The sequence below is a fragment of the Elaeis guineensis genome, chromosome 5, assembly GCF_000442705.2.
Source record: "Elaeis guineensis isolate ETL-2024a chromosome 5, EG11, whole genome shotgun sequence".
Lineage (NCBI taxonomy): Eukaryota > Viridiplantae > Streptophyta > Magnoliopsida > Arecales > Arecaceae > Elaeis > Elaeis guineensis.
In genome coordinates this window covers 129,300,041-129,312,221 of record NC_025997.2, presented here as the reverse complement: position 1 = coordinate 129,312,221, position 12,181 = coordinate 129,300,041, and the positions used below count along the sequence as shown (strand labels likewise).

The following is a 12,181-nucleotide window of genomic DNA, read 5'->3' as shown; positions in this document are numbered from 1 at the left end:
GTCTCTTTGTAATTATCCTATGTCAATCGTATCATCTGGCACTAATATGTTATCTGGTGCTTGCATTTGATATGCTTCATTTTCAATAATTACACAGACTTCATTCTCTAGATCTTCATCGTTCGGGCATGTGAAAAGTGCGGGATCAAACAAAGGCCTATGCTTAGCCCTTATTGCAACTCGTCAAAGCTCTTTCATTTTGTTATCATCAATATACCACACTAGTCTCGCTTGCTTTGCAAAAATATAAGGATCACTTTCGTACCATACATGACCAGTGTGGACACTGACGAGTTGAGGATCTATAACAATTGGCCTGTGTCGTCCCAAGTCATACCATCGACACTTGAATAACATAATCCGTCGAAGACCACTATATCTCAACTCTATAACCTCATGCAGAACATCAAAAAAATCTATTATTCACTCTTGTGCTCGTCCTCCATGCTTATTCCACAATTTTGTGTGGTTCGATCGCGATCGCGATTTTTCGTTAAGAATCGTACACCATTGACTATGCATGCTGAATATACTGATACACGTCTGTCAGATTTTTGTGCAAGTGCGGCTAAGTCATTAAGGATACAGTTAGGATTGTCTATACGTAGCTGAGCTATCTACAATTAAAAGAACAATAAGCATGTTAAATTTGACAAAATAAATACTATATAAACAAACTTTTAATCATGGATGAACATTAACATAACTTACTCATTCGTCAAACCATGATGCGAATTGATTCCTATGTCATGCCGCTGCTAATGTAGGATTGATTCTTCTGAGTTCACTTTCGTACTCACTGAAGTGATACAGTAATACTATGTATATTTTAATTTAGAGTCCATGTACATTCATTGATATATCAACAAATAAAAATTAAATATATATACTCACATCATGTATGCTTCTACCTCCTCACAATTATTTAGTACATACCAATGCATGTCATCCGTTTCTTGTGGTGTCAACATTCGAAAATCTTTTTTACCATATGGTCGGGCAACATTGGAGAACACGGATAATCCATCGGTCAGAATCTCATCAACATCGATATTTCATTGTGGCCTTGTAAATTTGGTCTCCACTCTTCGAAGGTACATAGAGCAGAATATCAGACATTCATTCATAACATGTGCCTCTGCTATTGAACCTTCAGGCCGTGCTTTGTTAGTGACGGCACTCTTGTATTCTTGCATCTCCCTATTCAATAAATTATCAATTGATATCACATATAATAAGAATACAATAATGAATAATAAATATTACAATATCATGCAATTATCTTTCAATTGGGTACATCCATCTTGTATGTACTGGCCCACCCAATCTAGCCTCATGTGGAAGATGAACAGAAAGATGCACCATGATATCAAAGAAGGTGGGAGGGAATATCATCTCGAGCTTACAGAGAGTAATGATAATCTTCTTCTCCAATATGTTGATCTAACTTCGTCTCAATGTCTTCGCACATAAGTCCCGAAAATAAGTTTCCAGATCAAGTAACGCATCACACACATTATCCGGCAACAATCCGTGCAAACCAACTGGGAGCACATGTTGTAGAAGTAGTACTAAGATTACCATATGGATTAAATCTGTCTGTTGCCAATCCTAGCCTGACATTTCATGAATCAGCTGCAAACCATGGATGTTCACGATCAAAATATTTTCATGCATCTCCATCTGATGGATGTCTTAGACATCATCGTCGATATTGTTTTCCTCCTTATGCCATCGCATGTCACAAGCAGTATGCCTCGACATGAACAATCGACGCAATCGTGGTATAATCGAAAAGTACCGCAAAATCTTGCATTGTATTTTTTTTCTTCTTATCCTTACTATGACTTTTTTTCCATCTGCTTGAATGACAAATCGGACATGCTTGTAGATCCTTTTTATCCTTCCGAAATAGAACACAATCATTCGGATATGCATGTATCTTTTCACAGCGTAGGCTCAAGTCATCGACTCCCAAACCGAGTCTTTTCAATATTTTTTTGGTTTTGACGGAAGTAACTTTTCCTCTGGCAGTAAGTCCTTCAAAAATTTGAGCAACCAATTAAACGAGTTGTTTGACCACTTACCAAGTGTCTTCATGTGTAATAACTTTATTACGGCGGATAACAGAGAGTACTTCTTACAACCAGGATAAACATCACTTTGTGCATCTCTTAATAGACGCTCGAATCTATTATTTATAGATATATTACTGTCCTCTTCAGCTTCTTGTCTCAGAATAGGATGCTGATGTTCTTCTCTCGCTTCTACATTTACTTCAAATAATTCCAGATGGAGATCCTCTAAAATTTTTCTATCTTCTGCACCGATTGTTTGTCTTTCACGACTGCATGATCCACCGACTGACGATGAATTTATGGGACTCCTGGACAACATGCTCGAGCTAGTCGGCAAATCTTCACCATGATAAGTCCATCTCTTGTAAGTCACATCTATACCGTGTTCGTATAAATGATTCTCAATGTCTGATAAGGTACACCAAAATAAATTCCTACATCGACGACATGGACAACAAGCTTTTCCATCTTCTCTAGTATGATTAGACGCCACATTCATAAAAGACGTCACACTCGTAATATACTCGGGACAGAACTTATCACGCAATGACATCCAACCACGATCCATACCTACATATTTATGATGCAAACTATACAATCAATTTTATGTAATAATAGTTGACTAACGCCTTATATCTCCTACCTATAGGGTGATGATCCTATCCCATTTAAGAACGTAAGAATTTAATATTGCAATACATGTTATCTATACCAAAAAAATTTTGACAGCATTTCGACGCAGTTCTCCAGATACACAAGCATTAAAATTATGCTATGTATCCAGAGAATATGATCGAAAATACCGATAAAACTCTATAATATAGAAGCACATGTATTGCAATATTAAATTCATTCACGTACCCCAACTATCCACGAGGACAATTCGAAAATAGTGTGTAAAGCACCAATATTTTTTTTATAAAAAAAAATATTGGTTTATGCATGCTATCCTCGAACGAAAATTCTAAGGCTTATAAATTTATTATGCTACAATTAATATATTATTATTATAATTATTTTTATTTTTAAAATATTTTAAAATATTGATTAAAATTAATTATATCAAATAAATAATTATATCTAACATTATATCTAATTACTAAAATAACAAATAATTACTTCTAATGGCTAAACTTAATTGAGAAAAAAAATTAAAAAAATATATAAATTAAAAAAATTATTCTCACCTTCAACTCTTCTGTGAACAGTGATGGCGACAATGACGGCAACCAGCGATGGCAGTGGCGGTCCGACGGCGGTGGCGGTCCTACGAAACCAGACAAGCCAGGTAAGGGAGAGTGACAAAGGGAGGGAGACTGAGAAAGAAAATGAGGGAGGGAGATAGGGGAGGGAGGGGTCGACCAGTGACGTCGACAGCCTTGCAGACCAGGTAGAACGCGTGGCAGGCGACGGCAGGGGACGAGAGGCCGAAGCGGTGGGCGACATTGCGGAAGGGGGCAGCATGGGCGAGGCGAAAGAGGGGCAGAAGAGGAGGAAGAAGATGAAGGAGAGGGCTCTAGGGTTAGGGTTTCGAGGGATTGGAGGGAACTGGAGGGAAGGAGGCGGAGAAGAGGGAGGATTCGAGGGACAGGGTTTGGGAGGGGAGGAGGAGGAGGTCGGAGTCAGAGAGGAAGCGGAGGGAGAGGGAGACGGTGGAGGCGAGGAGGGAGAGGACAGGCGTCAGGTCCTCTACGGTGAATGGGGGACTGGGAGAAGGCCTACTCTTCTTCCTGGAGGTGGAGGCGGCGGAGGAGTGACGCTTTCCACCGCCCATGGGGGAGGGAGGCCTCGACCGACGACGGTGGCGGGGAGGGAGGACTCGACCGACAGTGACACAATGGAGACCGAGAGGGAGAGAAAGAAATAGGACGGTGCGCGGAGGAGAGGGTGGCGAGGTGGGAGGGAGACGGCGCGTTGGGGGGTGGGCTCGATCAGCGACGGGGGGCGGGCTCGAGCGGCGATGGTGGCAGGGAGGGAGGGCTCGACGGCGGTGGGGAGGGAGAGAGAGAGAGGATGGTGGCCGGGAGGGAGAGAGAGAGGATGGTGGCGGGGAGGGAGAGCACTTACCGGGAAGGATGACCGGCGATCGGGGAGGGAGGACTGTCGCCGGAGATCGGGGAGGGAGAAAGATTTTGACGACCACGGCGGCGTGGGCAAAGGAGATGAAGAGGTTTATTTTGAATTAGGGCAAATTTTTGCCCTATTTCAAAGTATTTTTTTTAATTAAAAACTATTTAGCGACGAAATCAATTCGTTGTGAAAAGTAAATATTTTGTCACAAAAAGTTATATTTTTTGCAACAAAAATTTTTTCGTCGCAAATGATTAATTTTTTGCAACGAAAATTTAAGTTTGTCGCAAATATAAAAAAAGGTCGTAAAAATTAAGTTTTTTGCAACGAAATAAATATTTCATCGCATAAAATCAAATTTTTTGTGATGTAATTATTTTCGTCGCAAAAAAAAAATTTAGCAACAAAAAATTTTTTCATCGTCAAAATAAATAATTTTTTGCGATGAAAAAAAGTTTCATCGCTAAAGATCAATTTCTAGCAACGAAATTTAAAATTTCGTTGCCAAATATTCAAATTTTTTCAACAAAATAAAATTTAGCGACAAAATAGTTTCGTCACTAAATATAAATAAAATTGATCGGAAAAGTCCTTATTTTTTGCAACGAAATATCAATTTCATCGTAAAAAATATAATTTTTTTGTGACAAAATTTTTTTATCGCAGAAAAATATTTTTTTGCTACAAAAAAAAATTTCATCGCAAAAAAAAATATTTTTTATAACGAAAAAAAAATTTCGTCGCTAAAGATCAACTTCTAGCAACAAAAATAAAATTTTCGTTGCAAAAGATATAACTTTTTGTAACGTAATTTTTTTCGTCGCAAATACCTAATTTTTGGGGACGAAATTTAAATTTCGTTGCAAAAGCTTAATTATTTGCGATGAAATAAATTTTATCGCTAAAATTTCATCGTTAAAAGTCAAATTTCTTGTAGTGTATATTTCACTCATTCTTCAAATTTTGAGATATATAATATATTATTATTAAAAATTATCATATGTTTGCTTTCTTTTAGTTAGATATGATTTTTTCATTACCATAGACAATGTCAAGATTAGTCTGCACGGTGCCATACTTTTGCATTTTTCATATATATTTAACTATAGAATATTTTTTAGCCTTTCTATACTTTATAATTTTTTTTAATCAATGTTAAAATATATTTTGTAAGTATTTTAACCAGCAAAAAATATAACTTAGCCATTTTTTATCAAATATCTTTCACTATTTTTATACATCAGGATTTTTTTAAGAAAAAAATCAAGAAGTATGTATAGGATCATTAGAGAATATTATGCAAGTTTTAAACAAGATAAAGAAGTCAAACCACTTCCACTATATGTTGTGGGATAATATAGTGTATAATTGCTAAAGAATATCATCTGTTTGTTTTTTGATGATTTAGATTTGGTTTTATCATTGCTTTGGATAATATCAATATAAACAAGTTGGTGTCTCAATAATTGTTTATTGACCGAGAATCTGGTATTTAATGAAAACATATTTGGTGCTTCATGAGGATGTGTAAATTTATTATATTTTATTTATATATTTGCATAGTTTTTATTCATCATAAATATTTATTCATATATCTACTGCTTTGCTTGCAGAGTAATATTGTTCCTTTTGTTAAAAAAAAGAAAAGAAAAGGCCTGCCAGAACTAGAATATTCGTAACAAGACAAGTATAATTTTTGATGCTAAAAAAATATGGTAATGAATGAAAAGTTGGAATTGCATTTAATATATCTTTGAATATTTATTTGATGGAATACATGGGCATAAAACCATTAGAAATATAAATATGATGCTTCCACATTCATATATGCTGTCACTAGAAGGATGTCTGTATATAATCCAAAACAATATAAAAACTACACAATTAAAAAAATATGCACATTTTTTGCATCGAAAATAATCTCCCCCCCCCCCACCCCCAACCCTTACCAAAAAATAAAATCTCCCTCCTTCTCTTATATGAAAGAAATAAAAAAGAGGAAAAAAAATATTATTATTCTATACAACAGCATGTTACAATAAAACCAAAGAATAATTGTTATAATTGCTATTTTTTATATAAAAATAAAAAAATAGGGGTGTATCTATTAGGGCCATTGTTTGGAGTAATGGTACAAGTCTTAACTTGATGAATATAATAATGCATATTGAAATCCTTGAGAAATCATCTTGTACGAGCAAATGTCGATGACTAAATTTGTCCTTGTTTTATCTTACTCAGGATCTTAAATTGCCAAATTATAACTAGGTAGGCATGCTTGTGTAACTAATGGATCATTAATGAATGTCCAAACAATATTGTAAAATTCAACAATTCTATCAAAGGGCAAATAAGCAATGTTCTGATTTATGCAAGGAGTTTTTTGTATATAGATTTAGCAACTATCTTGGTATAGTTAATACCTTTTTTTTTCCTTTACAATCAAAGATATAAACTTTGGTTATTGGCAACACGACATTCCAATCATTCATAGTACAAAAAAAGAGAAAGAATAATAAGAAATACTGATTCTCATTATATGAATTTCCCTTATTAAACAGATGGGAGAGAAATAAATCCAAAGAAAGTCAGAAAAGAAAAAAATATCTCTGAAATCATGTCATTTTGATTTCAAAAGTATGATTTTGAAATTTACAATATCCATCCTATCCAAGACTTTCCAAATAGATATAAGTGGGAAAAAAATAGGTGTTAGTGAAAAATAAAAGATTCAATATTTTTTAACCGATAAGAATTATTTTTAACTGAAATCAATTTAAAATAATTTTCATGTCATCCTTGATTTTAAGAGTTAATTTTGAAATAAAGAATCACCCGCCTATCAAAGAAATTTCAAATAAATATAAGTGAGAAAATAGACATTGGTTAAGAAGGAAAGATTATAATTTATTATCTAACTAGGATTCTTCTTAACCCAAATTTATTAAACATCCTCTCATACATTCTTATTCATCAATCTCAAGCTAGTGAGATGGAGAAGTGCTTCAACGCCATCTCAAGGGACATTGGCAAGAATAAGATGTAGAGATTCTCGATCAAATTGATGTGAATATAATCAAATCAAATCAAAATCTATTTTTATTTTTTTTATTTATTAAAAAGATATTTTTTATATTTTATTAATATATTATCTTGCAGCCTATAAAAATTCAAAACAGTACAAGTTGGACATGTGACAAGAGCAATAACTTTCCCAAGAGACATTAATTGATTTATTTCATAATCTTCGGTGCCATTTTTTCTTGTGTTCACACAGATTTTGAAGAATAAGAATTTGCTAGATAAATTCAAATGTTGAACTTTAGGTTTTTGTATTATGTTTAAAGACTTTTCTTTTTTTTTTTTGGTTAAATGGGCATTTGCTCATATTTGTTTCGCTCCCTTATATTCCTCCAAACAATGATTGTTTAGTTTGGAGCATGATGTTTTACTTATATTTGTTTTCAATATCTGATTTTTAAATTTTTATTTTCTGCACAAAAAGAAACAATAATCATTTTGGTTTTGAAAGGGTGATGGTTGGACATTTCCAGTTGAATAAAGATTACAAGATAACAAGTATGCCCATCTCATCTATACCTCACTTACGTCTTCTGTCAGCGCCATCTAATATGGGGATATGTTGCTTATAACTTAGTTATACAAAGTTTTATAAGTATATTTTTAAAAGACCAAAGCCCAACTTCTTAATGAATGATAATCTTTTAATCCGATTGTCTTGTCCGTGCATACCTAAAGTTTATGCCCTTTTCAAATTTTCATGGCAAAAAAACAAAAGCGACCAGTGGACTTCAAAAAAATTACCGTGCAAACATTGTATTCACATTTTCCTTCTTGGAGGCTCTCCCCAGTGATCTAAAAATGATAAAATAACGCGACCACATTAATCTAATGGTTGGCTCCATTGCTTCGCAGGGTAAATATTTTCCTGCTGATCCTGCCATTCTTAATTGGAAAGGTCTCAAGTAATAGAACGCATTGGAGGAGGGCAAAATGCCTTTAAACTTGAGATCATCGTTAATAACATGGTTTAAATAATAGATTAATTGTTTAATTAATATCCAAGTGGGACGGTGGGAACTAAAATTAAATAAAAATAATGATAAGTGCTATTTCAATCTTCTCCATCCCTGCTAAGATCACGTGGATCTGCACACCCGTCTGCCCGTGGGCGCCTGCAAATACCCCGGGAAGTACTCCTTCGGGCAAGCGGGACTCGCGGGAGGAAGGATCTGTCTAGCTGTACCTGTTCCGAGCAGAAAGGCGACGTTAAAATCTCACCCACGCCCGCACGCAGATGACGTGGATGCCTTTCTTACCGCTAGACACGGTGATACCGATATCCTCACAGATATTTTCGGTCTCGTTATCGTCTCCACGTCCGATATACACAGAATTGGGGCTGGATGCGGAAATTGCCAATTCCAGTGAGGGCACGACGGCCATTTCGTATTGACGAAACCAAGACGTGGCAGCGCAGTTTAAAATGCGGCGCTTGAGGGCTTCCGAAGTTCCCCCGACCGTCCGCTGCGAAGCGAGGGGGTGACACCGCCCTTACACCGCAGCTCTCCAAAAGGAAGAGGAGGAGGAGGAGGACGGCCATGGCGGAGGCTGACGAGTTCAAGACAAAAGCCACCGCCACCTCTCCCGTGCCCTCGGCCGGAAACCCTACGCCCGGCTCCGCGGCGGCGAAGTCCCCCAAATCCCGAGAGGAGGGAGAGCTGTCCTCCGGCGAGGACGCGGTAGGGTTTCTCTAGCATTCTTTGGTCGATTTGTTCAACTGAATTAATCAATTTCCGGTGGATGGAGTTAGTAGATGTTTGTTCTTGCCGGTTTGAATCTTTTCTGTTGCTTTCTCTCGACGATTTGTGCCCTTTCTTGTGTTCCTTTTTATTTTTTTGCGCCAGTGGGGGGTTTGTTGATAGAATTTTGGATGCTTGTGGGTCTTGTTTTAGAATTTGGATATATTTCTTGCAGTATATTTATGTTTGTGGTGTTCGTTATGGATCTTTCTGTTTATTTATTCCAATTATGCTATTTTTTAGGTTAAATAGGGATTATTCTTAGTCTGATTGTTTGTTTGAGAACCGAGGGTTGTTTCTTTTCCTTTCAATTGTTTTTTGGCTACTGTAATTTTTATGGAATGCATACAAATAACGTCTTCTTAATGGGTCAGATCACATATATTTTCATGTCAAAAGAATTAGAGACGCGCCAATTCCTCTCCCATCCTCACCATCTGGAATGGAAAAATCAAAGGAAAAATAAGTGGTCATATCCCTATATTCGAAGCGCAGTATTTGTGCGTCAACCACAGTAGAAGATGGCCATTGGGTTGCTCTTTTTTTTTTTTTTGTTTCCCTCCATTTACTGCTGATAGTTCCTTTTCCTTGGGTTGTGTTTAAAGGTTGATGCTAAGACGAGGTTACAACTGCAAGTTACTAGGTTAGAACTTTTTTCAGACAGACGAAATGGCTAGGTTTTGGTTCCCTTTCTGATTGTTTGTGGTCATAGGCAGTTAAGTCATATGCATTTGGTCCAAAAATGAATTCACAGTACAGATGGCTTACGATGCTGTTAAACTTACCAAATCTCTTTTAAAAGAAATAACCTGGTTTATATATTTTATCTTTCTCAATAGAAGGATCCATATCACACTCTTTTTCTCCCTTTAAAATTCTGGAACAAACAAAATTGTATTTCAAGCCAGCTCGACACCTTTAAATTTAATCTCTCTCTCTCTCTCTCTCTACTTTGTAGGTCGAGCATGACTATTGACATAATTCAGTTATTCTATGTGCATTTGGCCCCAAGTAGTTAGGATGTGGCTTGATGGTTATGGTACCTAGCTTTAAAAAGTCTTTGGGGGTCCAGATCATCTGACTGGTACTGTCCGTTTAATTTGTTAGACATCTTATGACATTTGAGGGCGATCAGGGGCCTACAAACTTATATGTGTGATTACTCCTAGGAAAGTGGAAATTTGTGAGGAGACAAGGTGGAATGGTGAAGAAGTCGGAGAGAGGGAGAGACTTATAGCACGATCATGATTTGCCGAAGTGCCTCAAATTGAATGGTTTGGGGCATGCTGAACCATACTTGTGGCCAATCGGTGTGGTTCAGATGTTCGATTCGGAACGCCAGCGAAAATGGAGCAAGGGAGAGAAGAAAAGAGAGGAAGAGAGAGGGAGGATGGGAGGGAAGGAAATAGAAAGGCCAATGGTGGCCCGTTGAGGCCTCCAGGACTCTGCGATCCTTCGCGAGATAGATGGAGAGAGGGGAAGATGGCGGGAAGGCTACCATATGGCCGTCAAACAGTGAAAATCCACCCACGATCGCCACTGGTTCAAAACAGGGGAGGATCTCCTGTTCATCACGTTTTTTAAAAAATACGATTCATAGTGAAGCAATTGGCCCCTTCGGTGGCCTCTCGGTCATCTTCCCCTCCCTCCGTTTCTCTCCTTTCTCCCTCTCTATCTCTCTCTAATCTTTTTCACGGAGGACCATGAAGCCCTGGAGGCCTTGGGGTCCTCTGAGGGCCTTTGTGGCCTTTCGGTGGCCACCGCTGACATCTCCATTGACCTCCCTCTCCTTCCCATCCTCCTCCTCTCTCTCTCCCTTCCTCGTTGCTTCTCCTTTATTTCCATGTCGGCTCGGGTCTGATATGGAGGTATTACGACTCGTACCATTGGCATGGGATCTAGTTCCAAGTCGACAAACCTTGAGTACAATGAATTTAGATTTCAATATCGAAGATAAAAAACTCTGATGCAAGATAGAAGAAGAAAAGGAGAGAAGAAGCAGAGGAGCAAAGAAAAGAGAGGAACGAGGAGAAGAAGGCAGAGGTAGAGGGCAACTCAATTTTCTCAAATCTCAATAACTCAAACTTGTGTTCTCAATTACATAGCAATCAGTTTATATAGACCTAAAATCCTAATACGAGTTTGTATAGAAATAAAATGTTGGTGTCCTCATAAAATTCTAGTCGTCGAGTCCAAATAAAATTAAATTTTCTAATTCTAGAATAAAAATATTAGAGCCTGATAGAAGTGCACCTAGGCCTCTTATAGGGTTGTCCTCTATCAAACTCAAGATTGGTTGTGCATTGATTTGCGTCAATTTCTTCGATTTCTCTCTTCATTCCATTTGGCTACTCAACGATATGCATTCTTGTGGGAGATGTGTCATGGATAGGCTAAATGAATATCCAAATAGGCCTGGACTGCCTTTGAATTTAGAATTTGACAGCATCCTTCTACATACTTGTTCACTTGCGGCCTTGGGTTGCTATGGCGGCAAGGTAGTGAAGTCATTCAAAAAGATGGGATGGTAAGATATCTGAGTATGTGATGAGACTCGGTCACTGTATTGCATTTAGTCTGTGAAGCAACCATCACCATTGCTAGAATCCTTTTGTTTGGAAAATAAAGGTCTCATATCATAAGGAATCAGACTCTGGAAAGAGACATTAAAATGCTTTAAAATATGTTTTAAGTATGTTCATGACTTTTTTAACTCTTGATATCTTCTTACCTTTTGTTAGGGCTTTACTATTAGTTTATTGTATGCAGGTACGTGCATGTATGTGCATACACATTCATGTGTATGCTAAACCTTGTGATATGAATAATGAACTTTGTAAAATAGGGGAAAAAAGAGAAAATTTTATACCGAAACTGATTGTACATGTATTTTTCCCCCTTCTAAAGACATTCTCTTGGCCTTCTTGATTTTTCCTTCCAAAAGCTAATTTTCTTCATGTGCACTTAGAAATTTAAAAGTATGGTATAGTACCTTGCAATATTTTTGTGATTGTGCATCTCTTCGACTTATAAAAGTAGTTTTTAGATGTATAATCCCTTAAAACATAATATTTATAATGTGTATACTGAAGCTTTCAAGCCTTAATATAAAGTTAATTGGAATCACTTCTCACCTTATGCTTCATGTATAACTCGTCTTTTTTAACAATGAAAAGCTTCCTGGAAATATGACTTGGAAGCACTTATAAA

At 36.9% G+C, this 12,181-nt stretch overlaps 1 protein-coding gene across 2 annotated transcripts in view; it reads left to right on the top strand.

The window, feature by feature from the left end:
• The first annotated feature begins 8,668 nt into the window (after positions 1 to 8,668).
• LOC105045709 (uncharacterized) overlaps positions 8,669 to 12,181 on the top strand; it is a 33,697-nt gene continuing 30,184 nt past the window's right edge. For both annotated transcript variants that reach the window (XM_010924076.3, XM_010924075.3), the window contains exon 1: positions 8,669 to 8,911. In XM_010924076.3, the coding sequence (XP_010922378.1) occupies positions 8,771 to 8,911 (141 nt within the window). In that variant the 5' untranslated portion in view covers positions 8,669 to 8,770. The remainder of the gene's footprint in view (positions 8,912 to 12,181) is intronic.